Source organism: Triturus cristatus, chromosome 6, assembly GCF_964204655.1.
Source record: "Triturus cristatus chromosome 6, aTriCri1.1, whole genome shotgun sequence".
Classification (NCBI taxonomy): Eukaryota; Metazoa; Chordata; class Amphibia; order Caudata; family Salamandridae; genus Triturus; species Triturus cristatus.
Window position 1 is genome coordinate 1,070,043,929 of NC_140589.1, and position 22,692 is coordinate 1,070,066,620.

Consider the following 22,692-nt stretch of genomic DNA (forward strand, 5'->3'; position numbering starts at 1 on the left):
GGATGTCCCATCATCTGACCGGCTTCAAGCCCTGTGACTCCTGTCACAAATTGATGTCCGTAACAGGTACGCCCCTCGTGTGCCTCTGGTGGCTGGAGCGTGACCACAACCCGAAGTTATGCTCCAACCTCTGGGTCATGAATCCTAAGTCTTTGCAGGAGCGGTTCTGAAGGCTTTTGGAGGTCTGGCAGTCGGCCCGTGTCGCTCCCGGTCTCACTCGAGGGGGAAGGTCTCCAGACTGGTCGCGAAGCCATCACACCTTGTCCAAGCCTTCGCACTCCTCGGGTAAGTCAAAGCATAAGAAGAAGGCGAAGAAGCACTGTCGCTCTTCGCCTTTCCCCGTTGGTCAGCTGACTGACATGGGAACCGGGGCGTCCTCACTCGAAGGCTCCATCTTCGGTGCCTGACTCAGGGACGGCTCTACGCCTCCCATTGTTTCTGGGAGCCGAAGCGTCCCCTACTCCGCAGAGACGGTTGGGGGCCCTGGGCCTTTGATGCCAGTGGCTTCGGCCCTGGAGACGGAGGGCCCCCATGGATCCGGACCTTATTTGGCCTTCCCTGCTACCGATCCCGGTGTTGACGCTCCCGGTGCCGGCCGTGCCCCCGGCCAACACCATCCCTATCCCTGAGATGGGCACAGAGGGTACTTTTGTTCCCTTGTTTATCCCAGGTGATCTCTATCATCCTGAAGGTGGTGATCAAGACTGGGGGTGGGGAAGGGGGGGGGGGGGAGTCTTTTGACCCTTTGCAGACCAGCTAGAAGAGCCAGACTGCAGAGAGGACCTTGGGGACGCCAGTGGTCCGGACACCTCTCCTGACTTTGGCATTTTTTCTCCCCCTACCGTGGCTATGGAGGAGGGAGCATTCTATGCTGTGGTGGTGAGAAGGTCAGCTGAGGCCCTGGGCCTGCAGCTCCCTTCGGTGGCAGTCAGGACTAATCTCCTGATGGAGGTGCTTCAACTGCATGCTTCTCAAGCGGATACTCCCATACTATCTGGGATATGGTCACGCAGGTGCTGCCTCAGTGCCCAGAGGAGGCACGGGCCGTTCTATCCCATGCAGTGGCGGATGGGAGCGACTCACGATCCGCTGTGGACTGGATACTGCCGACTCACTGGGCAGAACGATTGCCACATCAGTAGCCCTTCGGTGCTATGCCTGGTTGAGGACGTCTGGCTTTTCGGAATGTCCAGGCAACCCTACAGGACATGCCCTATGATGCCTGTCGCCCTTTTGGTGACAAGGCTGTCTCGGTGCTGCAGCGCTTTAAGGATTCTCGAGCTACGGCCAGGTCCTTGGGCCTCACAGAGATGGCCTGTCCACCTCAGTCTGCTTTTCTTCCCTTTCGTTGCTACAGAAGGGGCACCCCACAACGTCCAGCCCATACCAGCCACTGATTCATGCAAGCTACCCAGTCTCAGCGTGGCCGCGGGCGTGGGATCCAGAGACTAGGGTCTGGGGCCAGCGGGCGGGCCAGTCCTCCCTTCCCACCCCTGCACCAGCCTCCAAACCTTCCTAGTCCCATCTTCTAGGGCCATCAGAAGCCAGTGGGCGGCAGGATTCACCATCACCTCCCCCACTGCCAGATAATGATGTCGGAAAGGTGGGTTTTGCAAATAGTCCAAAGGGGCTGCTCCCTCCTCTTCAAGACTATCCCTCCTTCCATGCCACCATCTTTCGATCACATGTTGGAGGATCATTTTGCACTTTTTCGCCAGGAAGTTTCGGCTCTCTTGGCCAAGGGAGCCATCGAGAGGGTTCCTACACCAGAAGTAGGTCGTGGTTGCTATATCCGCTACCTTCTGGTGCCAAGAAGGACAAAGGCTGCGTCCTGTTCTAGACCTCAGGGCCCCCAACCGCTTCCTCCAGAAGGAGAAGTTCAAAATGTTGACTCTGGCTCAGGTCCTGTCAGCCCTCGACCCTGGAGACTGGATGGTAGTGTTGGACTTGCAGGATGCCTATTTTCACATCCCCGTCCTGCGGCCCACAGGCGCTGTCTGCGGTTCACGGTAGGCCACGAGCATTTTCAGTTCACCATACTTCCCTTTGGCCTTGCCAGTGCCCCTGAGGTTACCAGTACCCCTGAGGTGTTCACGAAAGTGATGGAGGTGGCTGTAGCTCATCTGCACAGATTAGGGGTTCCAGTCTTCCCCAATCTCGATGACTGGTTGTTAAAGGCGGGATCGCCCCAGGCTGTCGTCTCCCACCTCCAGAATACGATGGGCCTACCTCACTCTCTGGGGTTCACTATCAACGTGCTGAAGTCACACCTGACCCCCTCTCAAATGCTCCCTTTCATCTGGGCTGTTCTGGACACAGTGCTGTTTCAGGCCTATCCTCCCGACCAGCGAGTCCAGGATATTTGGACTATGATACCGATGTTTCAGCCTCTATCCTGGATTTTGGTGTGAATGACCCTGAGGCTGCTGGGCCTCATGGCCTCCTGCATCCTGCTAGTGGATCATGGCATATACAGGCTCTGCAGTGGGACCTGAAGTTCCTGTGGGCGCAGCATCAGGGCAATCTTTCCGACTATGTCCAGATCTCAGAGGGGACTGCGCAACAACTGCAGTCGTGGCTAACGAACCACGCTTGGGTCAGAGGAAGATCCTAACCGCCCCTCCCCGCCCCCTCAACCAGACCTCACAGTGGTGACAGATGCGACACTCCTGGGATGGGGAGGCCATCTGGGAGAGGCGAAGATCAGAGGAGTTTGGTCTCCGGTGGAGTCCGAGCTCCATATCAACCTACTAGCATCAGGGCGATTTTTCTGGCACTGAAGGCATTCCTTCCTTCTAAGAAAGGGAAAGTAGCACAGGTGTTCACAGAAAACACCACGACGTACTGTAACAAAACGGGCGGGGTGGGGTCGTGGACCCTATGGTTCTTCGTCTCTGGACATGGCTGGAACATCAGGGCATGACCCTGGTGGTCAACACCTGGCAGGTTCCCTGAATGCCAGGGCGGATGAACTCAGCCGCCGGTGCCTCTTGGATCACGAATGGCGTCTTCAATTGGAGGTGGTGTAAGGTCTCTTTCAGCGGTGGGGAGAGTCTTGGTCAGATCTGTTAGCCACTAAAGAGAACATGCAATGTCAGCAGTTCTGCAAGTTGGAATTTCCAAGGCGGCACTCGCTTGGCGACGACTTTTGTCACGCGTGGAGTTGCGGCCTCCTGTACACTCTTTCCGCCTATACCACTTCTGCCCAGAGTGCTGAAGAAGATCAAGCGCAATTCTTGAGACTCCGGATTGGGCATGAAGAGTCTGGTATCCCAAGCTATTACACATGGCCATCGATCCTCCGATCTGACTACCTCTTCGGTAGGATCTTCTGTCGCAGCAGCAGGGGAAGGTCCTCCACCCGAACCTGTCCAGCCTCCACCTCCTTGCGTGGAGATTAAGCGGCGACATTTGACAGTCTTCAACCTTCCTCCCGAAGTTTGTGATGTTATCTTGGCAGCCAGGCGTCCCTCTACTAAGACGGTATACGCCTGCAGATGGAACAAATTTGTGGCATGGTGCGCAGCAAAGGCTTTGGATCCCCTTTCTGCCCTTCTTTCTGACCTTCTCTTGTTCCTCCTTACTTAGATCCAGCAGGGCTCTGCTCTGGGCAATCTTAAGGGCTATTTCTCTGCCATTTCAGCCTTTCTTAGGCTTCCTGATCAGCCTTCTCTTTTCAAGTCCTCTGTTGTAAATCTCTTTCTTAAGGGCATGACTCCTCTTTTTTTACTCCTTTTTACTTCGTAATGCCTCAGTGGGACTTGAACTTGGTTCTTTCTAGGCCTGGGCGTAGTTCGGGCAGTTTAGCTACCCGGAACTCCGAAGTTACAAAAAAACTCTGCAAAGTTCCGCGGGTGGCAGAGTGCAGTGCAGACTGCAGTTTGTGCTGGTATTTCTGCCGCACGGGTAGAAATTCTACCCGAGCGGCAGCTCGCGCTCGCGAACTTACCGCTTGCGATCGCCAACTTACCAATCGCGAGCGGGAAAAAAACTCCGCTGCATATCACGAAGCGGAGTATTCTGCACTCCGCCAACTGCAGAAAACTCCTCGAACTGAGCGAATTTCACCACCCAGGCCTAGTTCTTGCTTTTCTTATGTGCGCTCTCTTTGAGCCACTGCCTAACTTCTCACATTAAAGACTGCCTTTCTGGTTGCTATAATTTCTACTCACAGAGTGAGTGAGCTCCAGATGCTTTCTTCAAAACCTCCTTTTCTGGTGGTTCATCTGGACATGGTGTCCTTCGAACTCTACCCTCTTTTCTTCCTAAAGTGGTTACTTCTTTCCACATTAGTCAAACCATCACTTTGCCCACCTTCTTTCCGCCTCCGCATCCTTCTAAGGAGGAAGAGAGGCTCCACCGTCTGGATCCAAAATGTGCGCTTTCCTTTTACTTGGATCGCACCAAGCAATTCCGGGTGGATGACCAGCTCTTTGTTGGCTACGTGGGCACCAAAAAATGTTGGGCCGTGCACAAACAGGCCATCTCCAGGTGGGTCTTTTTGTGCATCAAAGCTTGCTACTCTTTGGCAAAGAAGCCAATGGGATTGCACGCCCCATTCCACCAGAGCGACGGCAGCTACCACTGCTTTGGGACGGGAAGTCCCCCTCAATGACATAAGTCAGGCAGCTACGTGGGCATCACATTCACATGTTCGCAAAACACTACTGCCTGGACAGCCAAGTCTGGAGAGACAGCTTCTTTGGCCGTTCTGTTCTCCAAGACTTTCTGGTGTAAACTTGGGTCGCAGGCCCACCTCCGGGGTTGGTATTGCTGGGGTATCTATTCAAAAGGTAAGGAATCTATAAATAATTGTCTCTTTCAGATGAAAAATTGACTTACCTTCGGTAACAATATATCTGTAAGAGATATAGATTAGTTATAGATTGCTTACCGTCCCACCCATCATCCCCGTTCTGCGAACTGACCTCTAGGGTCAGGGAATCGTTTTCAGGGCCATAGTTTGTGCACCAGTGGTCCGTGTCTTGCATGGCTCTGCGCTCTGGCGTGGAATGTTGTGTAAAAGAACTGGCGTCTAAGTAGCTACCGCAACGTCATCCCAGCGACCACGACGCCAACGACGAACGCGGAGCTGAACGATGCCACCTTTCAACATGCAGGGGTACTGCTGACGAAAATATTATCTGGAGCCAGTCTGACACCTGGGGGTAATTTACAAGGTAAAAAATCTATAACTAATATGTCTCTTACAGATATATCGCTACCAAAGGTAAGTAACTTGTTCTACATTTCCAGACACCAAAGGGAATTTAGGGTGTGGGTCTTTGAAGTTTTATGTTGGGGTTCTCTTCCTTTTGACATGGGCACGTCTCCTTCGCATCTTACATCATTAAAAAAAGAAGTCTCTCATAGCAGGCATGACTCCGAAGCTGATTGTCCACAACATAATTCCTAAGAGTGATCAGAGTTTACATCTGAATGTCAGCCACAGTGATGTATGCATCAAAGGGTTAATCCCAGACTCCCATTCCTACTCTTTATGATTCTCTTGTCATCTCCATCTCCCTTCCAGAGCAGTCTTCTGAGATGTAAAGGGAGTCTCTTCCTTCCCTTTAGTGTGGCCACACCCAGCTCACGGGAATGCAGCAAAACACAAATCTGTCGTGGGAGGGGAGCATTCCTCTCTTCCTTATGTCTTTACTATGCAGGCATGGGCTTCACAAAATGGAACCCAGGGTCCTCCATACAGTGTACCATTGCAGGCACACTCACTCAGTGTACATTCATAGCACACTTTCTGTTCAGCACTAATACCTTTATGCATGGCAAACCTCACATGCTCCCATTCCTTTAACTTGCACACTGTCGGCGCGCACTGTTCAGCACTGAAGCTTTTCTATCTTTAACCAGAGTGCTTTATTTCAAAACATGTGCACCGCCAGCACACACACTCACTATGTGCGCGCTGCACAACTTTTCATGTATTGTTCTTCACACTGGTACACACACCCAGCACATGCTGTTCCAGCGCACGCACTGCATAGCCCTACATCTCTCATGTAATGTATTCCTTTCAGGCAGACATACACCCAGCACATGTACTAACGGCACATGTACTCTACTCTATCCTTGTGTACTGTACCCTTCTCACGGCTCCTGTGCAATGCAGCACCCCCCCATCTACATGATACAGTCCAAGGGTGGAATAAGCACCCAGAAGCAAAAGGTTTAAAAAGGTTACTGAGCCTGTAGGACTCACTCAAGCAACACAGGATAAAAAGGTTCTGTTCGCTACTACTGACCACTACACGATGTACTGCTGCCACCTCACTCGTGCTGCTTAACTCCTGGTGAAGGCGGTAGCCATCCACCACTATGAGGGTCGCGCTATGGGCACCCCTCCCAGTCCAACCTGTGTCATAGCGCACATGCGTAATCTGTATTCGCCTGTGACGAACAAATCAGCATTAGGAATCCAGACAACCTTACTGTTGGGCACTCAGATCAGGGGTACAGGTCTTTACCATGCATAGTACTTTCCCATCCCAACACCAGTTATACAGGTGAGGAATATACTCCAGTTTGGAAGCAATATTTCATTATATTCATTAAATTATGTTGTGTTGAGGTTTGATTTTGAATTGGCATCTTGGGTAGAGCAACTAAGTTTTATCATTATTCAAATGGGCCCTAATTACTTTGCTGTTTCTGATTCATGTCCCTATCACAGAACCGGGAACATAGACAATGAATAGTAATTAAATTCAGCATTTTCGTCCTTCAAATTGGCAGAGACAATCTCAGCATTCAGCATGATACAGTAATTGTGTCTGCAGTTATAATAGTTATGCCAATGTCTAATTTGATTACAAGACATTCATTTTTAGCACGTGATATATAAGGTTGTGTTGTAATAAAAGGTTTTTGATTTACATATATTAACATTTCTAACTTAAATCTGTTCCTCAGAATCCAAAGATCCTTCTATTAGATGAAGCAACAAGGCAAGTAAATATACATTTTTCTTTACATCTGTATTGATAGATGGAATGTTAATGATTACTCAAAACATTTCTCTTTCTTTTTAAATCATTACTTATGTAATTCTTCCCTCATACACAACTTAAATATAAGCCTCGTCATCTCCACATAGTGGTATATAAATGACTATTCAAGGTTGGTTTGTAAAAGAATGATAACATTGTGGCTCGTGGATTTCTAGCCACTGGCACTGTAATTGCTTCATGCTAACATGATTTGATGCAGTATTTCTGAAAAAATATTGAATTCCTAGAGTGTTGAAGCAATGGAGAATACAGAACTGAATTAAAGTTCTCCATCGTCTGATCTTCATTGATAGCCATACGAGGTAGTGGAATATAATTATCTGCAGCATGCTTGGATCCAGGAACAGTTTGTCTCCATATACATGTACATAATTATTACACATGGTGTAAATTGGCCATATGTCCTTATGATTAGCAGCCCCCTTCAGTAGCCTACCCCAGGCAAGAACTTTCCAAGGTGTAGACTTCCAAACACCAGAAACGTCTATTTCAAGACTACATTGCAGCAACTGTAGTGTGGAATGCTGAGAACCTAACATTAAAGGCACAGTGCAGGATAGTAGGCTTGCATTGGAAAGTTGTGGGGAAAAAACTCTTGTCCCTAAAGGGCTTCAGGAGTTTCCAGTACCCATGTTGCATTGTACTGGCAGGTCCCTCCCACAGTGAGCTTTTATTTTGAGCTCGTGTGTGAAGGAGCAGAGAACACTCGGATGTTTCACAACTCTATCTAGAGAATGTTCCCTCAAAATTTCATGTTTTTACAGCTTCAACCCAAGTCTTCGCTTCCTGTCTACCAAGTCAATCATTTTTTTTTCCCCCCAGTTTGAAAAACCTTTATTAAGGGTAAAAAAGTGTGAATCACAGCATACTGCCTACATCCCCAGTAGGGCCGGCATTGCGATGCATCAGGTATGGAGAAAGTATAAATAAGAGGCGGGCTGGCCGCTTTAGTTGGAACAATGAGCTTTAAGGGCAGTCGGATATCTATTGTCATATATGAATGAACATGAACTGTGAAGGAGAGAAGCAAAAAAAATGAACATTGCCACTAATGCATTGTATTCGAGGTGTGTATATCTGAGGTGATGACGCACTCTGCACCAGGGGATAGAGGGTAGTGTTCCGTGGTGTCCCGTGTTCTCCAGGAAATAGTGTGTGTGGACGAGAGTGGGGGTACCCTCTGTATCACGTCCTATTTCTACTGGGGCGTCGTAGATTCTGTGCCGGTAGTGTGCTCCAAGAGATACGTTTGTAAGGGGGCCCAAATATCGTTTCGGCGGGCTGAAGGGGGTTGGAGATCCGCTTAAGTATGTAGTTGTTCTTGGCAGTAGATAAGGTCTTGGAGCCAGTCCTTAAATTTTGGCGCCCTCCCTCTCCCCACCTACAAGCGATCCATCTCTTAGCGAGAAGGAGCGCAAGAGAAGTGTATTTCTGCACTTTGACAGCAATGGGTTTAGTGTATCCCAATAGTGTGGTCAGGGGGTCTATAGGAATGTGTACTCCCGTCATATGATCTAGCGCCATTAATATCTCCACCCAGAAGCGTTGGATGGGCGGGCAGTGCCAGGCAGTATGTTTAAAATCTGCACCCTCTCTACCGTAGCGGGCACATTTAGCGTTATTTCGAAGTCGTAGGCGGTGTAGACTCGCTGGGGTGTAGTAGAGGGGATGTACGTACTTATAATGTATGAGTCTAAATCTACTGCTAGCGGATATATCTCCCGTTTGCTTGCAGCAAAATGTCCACTGCTCCTCAGTAAGGCGGTGTCCTAATTTCTCCTCCCATCTGCTCCGGGCCAGAGGTGGGTCATACTCTGTTAGATTTTACCGTGCAGTATAATAGTGAAAGCACATGTGCAGGGGCAGTTTGTTGCAGGAGTGCGTGCCGTGGGGACATAATAAGAGGTTCTTGCGGGAAATCGGGTGTAATCGCTTTCACGTTCCGGCGCAGTCTGATATAATAAAATCGCTCTAGGGGGGTGGGATTAGTATCGCTAAAAAAAATAATCGCTTGTGCGAAATTGTCCTGCCGTGTAGAGTTGTCCCCATGTTTGTATGGATAGTTTACGGAGGAGCCGACAGCATCCGCCTTCCTGTGTAACCGGGATATCCTGACGCCCTGGGAGGGGCAGGTGCGGGGAGTACATAAGTGTGCACCGTGTGAACTCAGCTATATCACACCAGGTGCTGGTAGTGCATTGGACAGTAATGGAGGCGAGGCGACGCAGAACTGCCAAGGTGCTTAGATAGGCGGAGCAGGGGGTAGGGGCCATATAGCTATCCTCTATCGCAAGGTGGGGCATGTAAGGGGGGGCTTCATCCAGTATGTGGCAAACTGGGCTTGTGCGCAACTATAGTATAACTCCATATCTAATATTCCAAACCCCCCTGCACAGAATGGACGCGTAAGGGTGTCCCATCACAACCTTGCCCGTTTCCCTCCCCAGGTGAGTCGTTTGAGCGGAGTCCTAATGAACGAGAAGAAATGGCGACTGGGGGCATAGGGAATATTGACAAATAGATATAGAAGCTTGGGCAATATGATCATCTTTATGAGGGCGGCTCTGCCAGTCATGGATAGGGGCATCGCGATCCATCTCGTGATTTTATTCATTATGGAGTCCAACGTGCGACCTTAGTTGGCTCTCATCAGCTCCTCGCGGTTGCGGGAGAGGACTATGCCAAGATAGGTCAGCGTGTCATCGCACCATTTAAGGGGATAATCCGGTGTGAATTTTAAAGTGGAGTCAGTGAGAGGGTATATCTGGGATTTACCCCAGTTAATGTTGACTCCAGAGAGCTGCCCAAATAGAATGAACAGCTGGAGTATGGGATTCAGACAGACATCCGGATGTCGTAAGTAGAGGGTAAGATCATCTGCGTATGAAGAGTTGAGTATTTGTCTGCTTGGATAAATGATGGCGTGGTCTCGATTATGTTGTCGGAATTTGGCGGCGAGGGGCTCAATAGCCAGGGCAAATAGAAGGGGAGACAGAGGGCACCCCTGCCTGGTGCCTCTGGCCAGTGGAAAACTAGATGATCGCATACCATTGATCAACACTGTAGCCCGAAGGCCTGTGTACAGTAAATGTATCCAGGCTAAGAATGGGAGGGGAAAGCCCATGCGCGTAAGTACGAAGGATAAGTAGTCCCACTCCAGGGAGTCGAATGCCGTAGTGGCATCGAGAAAGATAGCGGCAGCATCCTCGTCGGGGTCAATATCGTGGAGTAGTGCAAAAAGAGTGCGTAGGTTATGGGATGTAGTTCTAGTCGGGACAAACCCCGATTGGTCAGGAAGCACCAATACTGGCATAAGGGGGCTAATACGGTTTGCAATTAATTTAGCTAGGATCTTGGCGTCTACATTTATGAGGGACAGGGGTCTGTACGAATCAACTTGCGTGGTCGGTTTCCCTGGTTTGGGTAAGGAGATAATGAGCGCCTCGCGCATTGTTTGCGGCAATATGCCTGACTCCCGAGCTTCCCCAAAAGACATGCCGCAGCACCGGGATGAGTAGATGGCGAAATATTTTATAAAATATTGTCCGGGAGGCCATCTGGCATAGGGGCCTTCCTAGATTGTAGCTGCATTATAGCTGAGATAATCTCCTCATCCTCGTGGTGCGCAAGTAGGAATTCTCTTTGACTGTTTCCTAACCAAGCGATAGCAGTGTCTTCAAAGTATGAACTGAAATCTACTGGGGTTCGTCGGTGGGTCGCATACAGTTGCTTATAGAACCGTTTAAAAACATCAAGTATATCCGAAGTGTTTCTGTGTGTTAGGCCGTCCTCGTCCTCGATCTCCAGGACAGTGTTAGCAAAGCGGGGGGGTCAGATCGAGGAGGCCAACGCTCTTCCCGGTCTCTCTCCCTCTCCGTAGCAGCGGCCTAGTGCTATTTCCCCCTAAATTTGCATTCTCTCTCCGCCGTCTCCTGGTACTCTGTAAGCAGGGTACGGAGGTGCGTCTGCAATGTAGGGGAGGGTGTGGACTGTATAGACAACTCTGTTTGTTTAATTTCTAGTTCTAGCTTCCTGATCGTATTGCGAATATCTTTTAATACTCCCCCACTTTTGGCTATGCAGATGCCACGCATGGTGACCTTGAAGGCCTTCCATATCGTGGAGTATTGCAGGGTTGAGCCGTTGTTGCAGAGGAAGAAGTCTGATATTTCCTGTTCGAGTTCGTCTTTGAAGACTGGGTCTAGAAGTGTCTGTGGGTTGAGGCGCCAGGAGAGGAAGGGGGGATCTTCATGCGGTGGCGTGGAGCACAGGTGAATGGTCCGAATATGTGCGAGGGAGGTGTGATGCATGTGACATCCAGGATGCTAGTCCTTTGTCGACCAGCCAGTTGTCTATACGCGACCAGGAGGAGTGCACAGAAGAGTACCAAGAGCCCTCTCGAGTCTGCGGATGGAGAGTTCTCCAGGTGTCTATAAGATCGTGATCCTCTGCAATGAGTTTTAGGGTAAATTGCGCACTAGTGTAATGGTAAGGCTGCGGGTGCGACCTGTCCAAACTCGGGTTGATAGAGACATTAAAGTCTCCACCCCATAGAAGGTGCGTAGACCCTATGTCCTGTATTGAAAAATTCTGAGTCATCAGTGTTGGGCCCGTAATACAACACTAATGTTATGGATTGTGCGGATATCCGTCACCTGAGGAGACTGTAGCGGCCTTGCGGGTCTCCGTAGAAACCAATGGGGGTGTAGGGAAACGTGTGTTTCACCAGAATGAGAGTACCCCGGGCATATGAGGAATAGGATGAAAAGCATCTGGTGCTGGCCCAACGGGTTGCAAAAGTGGGGGATGAAGTCTGAGCTAGGTGTGTTTCCTGGAGCATGGCACAGTGGATGTTGTGACGGTCTAGGTAGGCCAGTATGTGGCGCCGCTTGCGAGGGTTCCCCAGGCCTCGTACGTCCCATGTCAAAAAGTTATACTGGAGGGTTCTGGGTCGGGACTCCATGGTGCATGTGGAGAATTGTATTGGTGCCGAGTGCGATTCGTATGGTTATAAAGGGCGACATCAACATATGTAGGTGAAGTGAAGCAGTGCACAATGGTGCAGAAAGAACATTCCCCGCTCCCTCCCCCCCCTTAACTGCGTCCCCAACTCGTCACAACGTGCATCTCTCTGAGTTGTGACGTGGGGACCTTCCCCAGACCCTCCCTCCTCCCACAGCAATGACCCAATCTCACTGTGCCCCTCCCCTCCCCCCTCCCAACAAGAAAAACTCCCCAGTTCCACCACCCCAACAGGGGGCGTTAGGTACAACAAATAACGGTAGAAATCTCAAAGGGTTTGCCTGTTGGGTAGCTTCTAGAAGGCGGCCAGTCTCTCCTCGCGAAGAGCGAGGGTGCTCGGGTGGTAACATGTATGCTCATCTCGTCGTAGCGTAGAGAGTTGTTTTTTAGAGAACGCTTGCACCTTGCAGGGTGCTGTACTCCCTAAGTATTATCTTGTTCAATTACATCAACTGCGGGATGGTTGGTCGGCAACGTTCACCCCAAGAGCTGAGTAGCAGTGTGTCATTCAACGTCTGAAGTGTCACCTCTGCCATCTGGGCGGTGGGATGGGGAGGATCGGCCTGCAGGCTGCTTCTGCAGGGTCTTGATGAAGTCTTGCGCATGTTGCGGGGTGTTGAAGAAATACTGTTTTCCGTGGTGCGTGACTTTTAGCCGGGCTTGGAATAGCAATGCGGAGGGCATATCAAGTTGTTGCAGTTTTTTCTTTACGGGGAGAAATTTCCGCCTCTGTTCTTGAACGGCCATGGTGAAGTCGGGATAGATCGAGATGTCCATCCCCTCGAAGCGGAGTTGACCTTGTTCTCTAGAGAAGCGGTGGGCCGTGTCGCGATCCCGTTAATTGAGTATCTTGGCTATTATCGGGCGAGGCGTGGCCCCAGGTACAGGGCAAGCCACCAACGACCTGTGAGCCCGTTCAACCACAAGGACCGGCGAAAAGGCCTCCCTACTGAACAGCGCTATGAGGAAGCACTCAACATATTCCTCCATCTTGCCGGTAGCTGTCGATTCCGTCGTTGTGTTAGTCTACTCTGTATGTGACGCCATCGAGTCTAGCATTCATGGAGTTCGTTTTCGATTCTATGGAAGTCAGGCTGGACTGCATAACTAGTTAGTTATTTTAGATCCACCTGAGCCTCCTCAAGGTCCGTCTGAGAGCGGGTGGTCTTCCGTGCTTCAAAGTTGAGTTTTGGTTGGCGCCCATCCGACTTCCCCATGGCGACAGGATATAAGGGTCAGTGCAAGGAGAGTAGCCGGGGGGCTGTCATCTGCAGTTGGTAGGGGCAGTGAGGGGCCCCAGGGCGGTGACGTATGCCGCAGCTAGAGTGTCCGACGCAGCAGGTGCTCCCCCCGCCGTGCGTGTCGCGCCCTATGTGAGCGTAGGTTGCTATCACAGAAGGGTTGGCCCCGTGGCCTCAGAAAGCGTCTGACTCTCATGCCACGTATCGGGGCTCCTTCAGCCGGTCGGGGAGCGTCACCTCGTTATGGCAATCACCCCCCTTCTATGACCCTCCTGGCATCCTCAGATTCCCTCTCCCAACGGTCAGGATGGAATATGGTCCTCGTCGCCAGACTCTCAAGCACAAGCAGCGATATGAGGCTGCCAGGTCTGCCGCAATCCGGGAGGGGCCAGACGCGCGCCCTCACTCCCGGGGCCCAATGCGTGTTAAGGTAGCAGCGGAGGCACCCACAGTCCCTGGCCCAAGCACCAATGGCCCGTCTCCGCTGGCACAATCATCAACGGTAGCTCCGGTACGCAGCTACCTGGCCCAGGGTATTGTCTCCCAAAAGAAGGACCAGCAGGGGAAGAGGGCGTGCAGGCTTCTCAGGGCCCCAGCAGCGGACCGGGATCCCACGCCGTTCGGCACGTGTATGGTGAGTGCGCGTCTGGGCCCAGGAGAACAGGTCTCGTAGTCTGCAGAGGCCTCTGGGTTGTGCGGTAGGGGCCGGGCTGGTATCGATGCAACACCTCAGGTGGGGCCTAGGTGGTTTCACGCGGTGGTCAATGCCATCGCCGCGCCAGTTATTCAGTGAGTATTTAGATATGCAAGGTGGCGCAGCCGGGCGGTCAGGCGTGGCCGGCCCCCGCCAGGCAGCAGGGACTTTATCTGAGCTGCGATCCAGTCACGGCGGAGGAGCACCTAGCACGTGCCGCGGCCGCCACCACAAGGGAAGGTCGGTCAGCCCCGGGGAACGTCAGGCACTCACCTCACCATCACCGCACCGGCGCCTCCGGGTTTTCAGCAAGTCCGCCGCTCCCGCCAATCGCTCCACCCCGCAGCAGGCCGCAGGGTTGCGGCGGGCCAGTCCAGGGAGCACAGGTACAGCAGCGATGCAGGGGGGAGAAGGGACGCCTCCTTCGGCTGCTCTCCACACGGGCGTCCCCAACGAAGCCGCATCCCCAGGTGGCCAGCCCCAGCCACTCCACTCAGCCACGTCTGTTTCCTTTCATCCAGTTCCCACCTCTGCCATGGTGTGGAGAGCGATCACTGAGGCCAGAGGGTGAGTTATAGAGTTCAGCAAGCGGGTTCTTTGTCGCCCTTTGCCGCGATGTGAAGCTGCGCTATTCCATGGCTCGAAACACTGCTTCCAGCGCCCTATGTGTCCGAGATGGGGAGGATAATTGATGGATCAAATCCCGAGCTGCAAGAGTCTCACGCAAGTGCGGCCATCTTGCTTGGAGCCCTCTAGCGCCCCCAAGTCAGTCGTTTTTTATTGCATTTTAATATTACAGGAGTTTTCTTGTCAAGAAGTCTTAATATTTTTTAAGTGCCGATCATGTGGGAGAAAAAAGAAGCCACTGATTCACACTAGGTGGTGGCTCCTCTAAAGGGGCGTTTGGGCGCCGCCCAACTGCTTTCTTGCAGTTTGAGAAGCAGAAACATAAAATGGTAAAAATTACCATTTTATGTTTCTGCTTCTCGCACTGCGAAAAAGCAGAAGTGCCTGGTTTGGGACGGGAGGGTGTGCGGTCCTGCTCGAGGGCAGGGGGAGTGGCTTGCCCTCTGTTGTGGGTATTGACCTTTTGGTCTGCTCTAGAGCCACAACAGTGGGTAAGCCACTCCCCCCTGCCCTCGAGCAGGACCGCCCACTCTCCCTTTTTAGGTCTCGCCTGACCCAGCGCATGCGCTGGTCTGGCGAGACTTTTTGTGAGGGCTCAAAAAATGCTACCATGGCCAGCCTAGAGCTACAGTGCATGTGCGCGGGCGCGCGCTTAGGAGCAGAGCCTGGCGAACCTAGTCATGCTCATTAAGCGCCTGCGATCACTTTCACTATCGCCCGCGATCACTTTCGCTGCGCCCCTTTGATGTTCTCGTTCAAAGAACATCAAAGAAATTGGTGTTGTTGTGTTAATGCATTGCTGCGCCCGTTTGACTTAAAATGTGCTTTCCCTTTCCACAAACTTGATGTTTGTGTTCCTTTATTTTGAGATGCTTTTAGTATTACTGTTTTGTGACTTAATTAACATTAAGGAAATGTTACTGTGAAACTGGACAACGTTCACAGTGTTTATTTCTGATCACAGCGGCTGTTTCATGTCCGTTGCACCATTCAGGGAGTCCTTTCGTTGGCGCTTTCATGAGGACATAATGAGGAAGCTGGAAACTTTTGGCACATTCTCTTTAAAAGCACAGCATGTTGGCGACTGGTTAATCGATTAGACCTATGTAGCGCTTTAGATCTCAAAGCGCTATGGTGGTTGCAGCAGTTACAACTCACGAAATATGGGGTGCAACTCACAAGGAGGGGGCAGGTTTGAGTGAACATTGGCTGCAATCGAACTCTTAAGATGATGGGCTGTGTGTATCCATTATCAGCACTCACTCTTCGCTAAGTGATCTTGTTTGTTTTGTTGTTGAGTTAATGCTTTGCTGCGCCCATTTGACTAACAACGTGCTTTCTCTTTCCACAAACTCGATGTTTGTGTTCCTTTATTTTGAGATGCTTTTAGTATTACTGTCACGCACACAACCACACACACACAACCACACACACACCCACAACCACACACACAACCACACACACACACCCACACCCACACCCACACACCACACACCACACACACAATCACAACCACACACACAACCACACACACAACCACACACACAACCACACACACAACCACACATCCACACACACCCGCACCCACAACCGTACCCACACACAACCACACACACAACCACACACAAAACACACAACCACACACCCACACCAGCACACACACACACAACCACACACACACAACCACACACCCACAACCACACACACACAACCACACACACAACCACACACACTCACAACCACACACACACACCCACACAGAACCACTGGCATAGCCAATAGGTCTCGCCTTTGGGACCTTATAAGTGTTTAGCCACGCAACAGTTGATGTGGTTGCACCAAGGATATTGTGCTGCGTAACTAAATACTTAGAAGTTCTCAAAAGCGAGACCTATTGGCTATGCCAATGCTTGTTCTCTATGCCTACATAGAGAAAATGGGGTGCTCTCCTCTGCGCCTCACCAATCACAAAGCTGCCATTGCAGCGTAGTGATTGGTTTAGGGTAGGGGAGGGAGGCTGCCTGTGGCTGCTTTGGTGCTGTTTCCTGTTCCTGCAGGAACACGTGGGACCCAGCTGCAGCATTACACCGTCTTGGAGCGGAGGCCAGGCAGCGCGCACAGTACCCGGTGGTAAGGTAGGTAAAGTTTATTTTTATTCCCCACCCAGTAACCTTGAACACCCCCCTTTCCCGCGAGCATGCCGGCTGTGACTGGTGTTATTACTGCAGAATGTTAGAGAAAACATTATTTTACTGACAATTCCATGCACTACGCCACAGCTGTAAGACTGCAAAGGTGTCGTTTCTGCGAATTTGTGCTGTGAGGGGCTTCCCAGCTTTGCAGTTGAAGGAAACCCTCACAAAAACGTTTGCCTATGTGGGGCCGCGGAGGGCGGGTGCCCTGTGAGTGCGCACGTCGGAGTAACAACTGGTCAGCACAGTAGAAATGGGGGAAAAACACACACAAGCTGAAGTGGTGATTTCCACAAACAGAACGCAATGAAATCCCATACAGTGCACACGCCATTGTATTTCAACGGGGAATCACTTCACTGTGTATTCCAGGCGCTTAGTGACGTAAAATTGATCACAGCCTATGCACGTCTCCACCAGACCCCCGGCCCGGCTATGCACTGCATCGAAGACCTTCCACCGTGCCACAGCAGTGGCAGTCACAGAAAAGGTGCCCACCTCATGTAAAAACAATCACGCCACACAGCGGAGAGTTTCTCCCCCTACGTATGCTGCTCGGAATCACCAAACGGCATATGATCTGGTACTTACCCATGTCCCCTACTCTAACTACAGACCCTGGGGTTGTGGATGGCCTTTCCCTCCCCTTCAGCATAACATTTTTGGAGACCACACAGATAGTTTTAATTTTTGGATTAGGGGGGAGTAAACCCCCCCTCCCCCCCCCTCCCGGCCGTATTTATTAACATTAACAAACAAATTAAAACATTATATACAGAAACTTTACGCAGAAAGTACAGATACATTTTGATAGTCAGATATTCCACGGCTAACCTTAACACAGTCTAATACACAAGACACTCCTACTGTAAATCTATCAATGCATATATTTACTTTCTGCGTGTCCCATCTAGAGCCTACGGCAAAGTCAATGACTGACCGCTCCCCGGTCCCCGTGTACTAAATAAGGTTGCGCAGGGGGTTACAGCTTATCGGATGGATACTTTCCCCCGGGCCCCGCCCTACGCCCTGTGCCTTACACTCTATTACGGGGGGCACCTTGATGCGCATGCGCATGTGGGGGTGGCCCCAGGCCCACTGGGAAGGATGATTCCCCCGGCCCACGCACCCCGACAGCCTACCTGCTGGCTGTCACTACCCCCTAAAGTTATATGGTGCTAACCGCTGAGGACCGAAGACTATGCTTACCAATCATGACCTTACCGCCACAGGCCAGCGTAGTTGCCAGACTACCTGGTCTCCCCCTCACTCCCTAGGAAGGTCATGTACTGCGCCTTATGCTCTCCACCCAAGCTAGGATGTCCTCCATGAAAGCCTGATTCCCTTTATGTGAGAGGTGCACCCCGTCCTGCAGAAAAATTGTTCCCCCTTGATGTATCTGTGTCCTATGCACCCTAATCTAGGGGGCCTAAATAACTTGTCAAATTTGTTGTTGATCCGCTTTACCGCGTAATTCAACGCTCTGACTCGCCCCCCCTCCATTGCGACCTGGGAATCATGTGTGACCACGCTATTATCGACTGGGGACACTGCCTTGCTAGCCACCCAACTTCTGTGAGGAGATCCTCCACTAGAACTCTCCTGCCTAATCGGGACAAGTCATTACCCTCCAAGTGCAGGATCCAGATTGCCGGTGTTCCCGTACTTGTTTTCAAAGCTCGGTTCACCAACTCCCTGAATTGACCTACGCACAAGCCACCCTGACCGAAAAAGCATAAGTTTATCCCTAGCTGAGTGGCCCTAGTCTTGGTAGCTCCCGAAAAGAAATTCTTCAAACGGCGAACATATGAGTGCCCTATCATCCAAACATGTTGATCCTCCTGGTGCGAAGAGTGAACTTGCGCCACCATGTTTGTTGTTTGTCTCAAACTCGGCGCCCGCCGTACTACTGCTTGCTCTTGCGTTCTGTGAGTGCGAACGAGTCCAGGCTCCTCTCCCGAGTCACAGGATGAAGAAACTGCAAATGACGTTCAAACAAAAAGGGGGCAAAGGTAAGTGCCTTGCCATGCTGGCATGCAACACACAAATTCCACGAAACTGCGTCTAGCGCCTATCAGATAGCGGCATTGAAACACCCCTTTCCCTGAATAACGGGGAGAAAGGGAAAAAAAAACATTGTGCACAGAAAAGTTGGACAGTCACACTGTATTAGAGCATGTGCAGCCACACATCTCTTGAAACAGTTAGAGGACCACCTACCGATCCTTTTGAGACGCTCGGCCCCCAGCCCTCTTGCTGCTTCCTCGGTGGCTGCTCCTATCCTAAACTAATGAGTCCCGAAGTCGGCAGGGTCTAGCCCGGCACTCTTCAACGCTAGGAGCATGACTTTCCTGAACTGAAATACCGTGAGTGGTGTCCCGTCCCCATGTATCAGGAGAGGCCCTCCCGTAGTGCGTGCCCGTTGGGCCATAAAAACCTCAAGCTTGTAGACAGGGCAGCATGGTGTGTTCCCTGCCCTGTGTAATACTATGCTCTCTCCCTTACCCTCTTGATCGGTTTTTGATTTCCAGATGGAAATTAGCACTGAATCCTTCTTTATGCTAACGTGTCCCATTTGCAGGCCCCCCAGACAATCTTCCTTATTTTTGGTGACTAGCTCGCCTACCCTAAAAGCGCCGTAAAATGCAAGGCAGAATGCAGCTTGAAACAAGATCACTTCGTCTGGGGAAGTGCAAACCCGCTGCAGAGCCCCCAATAGCTTCCCTAGTGCTTCTAAACCTATGGGCCTTCTGACATCCGGCTGCCCTCCCTGCAAGTGTTGCCACCCTTTCAGCGCCTGGCGTACTATGAAGTTCCTTGTGGGATCCCCCTTTCCTTTTATCTTTGCAAAAAATGATATGGCTGAGATATGCCTTCTTGCTCCTGCAACCGTGCGCCCCTGTTCCCTCATGAACCCCAGGTATTCAACTACTGAATCATGATCATGCCATTTGTGCTCCCACTGTTCCCCCAAGAACAAGCAAAAAGACCCAAACGTCCCTTCGTAGGCACTCCTGGTTCTGGGGTTTAGGCTCGCTGCCACGAGGTTCGATACTCGGGGGCACCAAGCTGCTAGAGCTGTTCTGGGAGGCACTGCTGCCTCTGGAATATGTGACCTGAATGCCTGCATTTTAAAACCAGACAATGCGTCAGCCGTGTGGTTCAGAATACCTGGCACGTGTTTAGCTTTAAAAAGGACATTCAATTTCATGCACTGCAACACAATCTCCTTCACCAACCGCAACATCATGCTACATTTAGCTAATTGGCTATTTACGCAGTCTACTACAGCTATGTTGTCGGACCAGAATATTAGACTGATTTTTTTAAACCTCCGCCCACACAATCATTGCCACTAGAATTGGAAAAAGGTCTAAGAAACTTATGTTAGTGGTGATTCCTGATTCCCTCCACCAATCTGGCCAACGCTGAGCTACCCATTTGCGCCCCAGGATGGCCCCGAAAGCCTCACTACCTGCAGCGTCAGTCAAGAGGCCAGCTCCTGGCTGGACTTAGGTGGGCTGGGCCACACCACTCTCTCATTGAACTTGCGCAAAAATGTCTTCCAAATCAACATGTCCTGCCTGACCTCGCCGGACAGCCTGGTGTGGTGATGCTTCTTCCTGAGGCCTGACATTGCATGTGCGATAGAGCGAGAGAAAGGGCGCGTCATTGAGATTATGCGTAGTGCAAAATTCAATTGCCCTACCACCTGCTGTAGCTGGTGCAATGTCACCTTCTCTTTCTTGAGGCAGTGTTGCAAAGCCGCTTCGAAATCATTGACTTTGTCAGCTGGTAACCTTGAGACCCCTTGGACAGAATCTAATTCAATCCCCAAGAATTCGATTGTTGTGCTTGGGCCCACTGTTTTGCCCGGCACCAGGGGCACACCAAACTCCTGCATTAATGCACAGAATTTTGACAATGCTGACCTGCATTCCCCAGATTGTGGCGCCCCCAGAAACAGAAAATCGTCCAAGTAATGCAGCACCCAGCGATGCCCTGACACCCTTCTGAATGCCCACTCCAAAAACGAGCTACATTTCTCAAAGTAGGCGCAGGACACTGAGCAACCTATTGGCATGCATTTGTCGACATAATACTTCCCCAGGGAACTGGAAACCCAGTAAGTGAAATTCTGCAGGGTGCACCGGTAGCAATCTAAATGCAGACTCAATGTCTGCCTTTGCCAGTAAAGCCCCCTGACCCAGAGACCTAAGCATGTCTACCGCTTGGTCGAAAGATGCATATTTCACACTACAAAGTGTGTCAGAGATGGCATCGTTCACTGGACTGCCCCTTGGTGCAGAAAGATTGTGAATCAGTCTGAATTCGCCTGGCGCTTTCTTAGGTACTACCCCTAGGGGGGAACACACACAACCCTTCATTGGGACGTCATCAAAAGGCCCCGCCACCCTACCCAGGCTCACTTCCTTAAGGATTTTGCTGTTGCTATGCCTACATTGGACCTCACTGACAGCTGGTTCCGGCAGTGCGCCACCCCGTTGTAACCCAAGGTATCATAGTGCTAATGTTAACAGGAGAAATAGCCTTCCCTAGTAGGATGCTGCTATTCTTGTTTATTTCCCCCTTTTCCCCTGGACTTTGTGTGACACCTGCACTCTGGATGGGATGCATTACCACAGTAACCACAGGAATGTTTAAACCTACATGTGCCTGGTGCTCTACTGCAGGTCCTTTTGTTAAAGTCAAAACAGATGCCTTTTTTCCCATTACTCCATGACTTTCCCGTGGACCCCCCCCCGTGTTACCGGTGGGGCCTGTCTTAAAGGGCTGAGACCGCACTGCGTCAGGTACCTGCCCCCGCCCGTTCTCAGCTGCGCCCTGAACCAAATGTCTCAGATGAATAAACATGTCCGTCTGGCTCCATCTTAGGGTTGGGTCCTGCGCTTTTGCCCTTCTAAACTCTTTGTCATACTCTTTCCACCCATCCCCACCTTGCGTAGCGTGGGCGACTGTGATCCTATTCTGATAACATGCCATCTCAGATCCAACCTCTGGGAAACGCTCCAACATGACAGCCATGAATACAGTGAAACCCTGTATCCAATTGGCCAAATTCTCTTCAACTCTGTATTTCAAGACTATATTGGACCATTCTTTGTAGTGTGTCCATTCTTTGTTCCTTTTCGCCTCTTCTCTGTCTGCCTCATCAATCAAACATGCTAACGTATTCCCCCTTCCAGATCCTTTCCTTAGTCTCTTTTGACAGATGCCGCCCCAACTGTTCCCTCCTGAAGCGCAGCTCCCCCAAACCTAGTGGAGGTAGTGTTGCCCTCGTACCTGCTGGTGCTGCTGCATCAGCCGTCTTGCCCGTGTCTGTATTCCTTGCGTCGCTGCTTATCTCGCGGACCCCTTCGCCACTGGGGACTGGTGCTGTGGCAACCGGTGTTGCACCCCCTGCCGGCACTGCCGCCCCTCGCATGGCCTCCCCTTTCCTAGTTCAGCCATCAATTTCTTTGCCCTTTCAATGGCATTCCCCCGCCTGTTGTCGCCCCTGCGGCGTGAGACCAGTTCCCTACTATCTCCAGCCAGGGCAGGACTACTGCCAAGTTGGCGGCTATGTCTGGTTCTACAGGGTTAGCTCCGCCCGTCCCCTCCCCCGGGGGAAGAGCGGGGTCAACAATGGGTCCCACAGGCACTGCATCACGTGGGCCCCCTTCGCCCACGGGGCCCGGTGTATCCGCCGGCGGGACTGGATCACCTGCGCCCCCCTCACCCTGGGGGCTTGTCGTGGGTGCCGGCTCACTTCTTGATGGGACCGCTGCCCCTTTCCCCCCTGGCTTCCACCTGCACCTCTTTGGCGGCGGTGGTGAGTAATGTCTTGGTGAGACAACAGGCCGCCTACCCCTCCCTTCTGGCACCTC

At 51.3% G+C, this 22,692-nt stretch overlaps 1 protein-coding gene across 2 annotated transcripts in view; it reads left to right on the forward strand.

Moving 5' to 3' along the window:
- The window catches only part of ABCB10 (ATP binding cassette subfamily B member 10), a 945,933-nt gene that overhangs the window by 888,905 nt on the left and 34,336 nt on the right, over positions 1 to 22,692 (forward strand). Inside the window, exon 12 of one of the 2 annotated variants that reach the window (XM_085611934.1) lies at positions 6,931 to 6,965. In XM_085611934.1, coding sequence (XP_085468060.1) covers positions 6,931 to 6,965 — 35 coding nt within the window. Of the gene's footprint in view, positions 1 to 6,930; positions 6,970 to 22,692 lie in introns of both variants that reach the window. The other variant, XM_085611935.1, reaches the window with a different exon arrangement.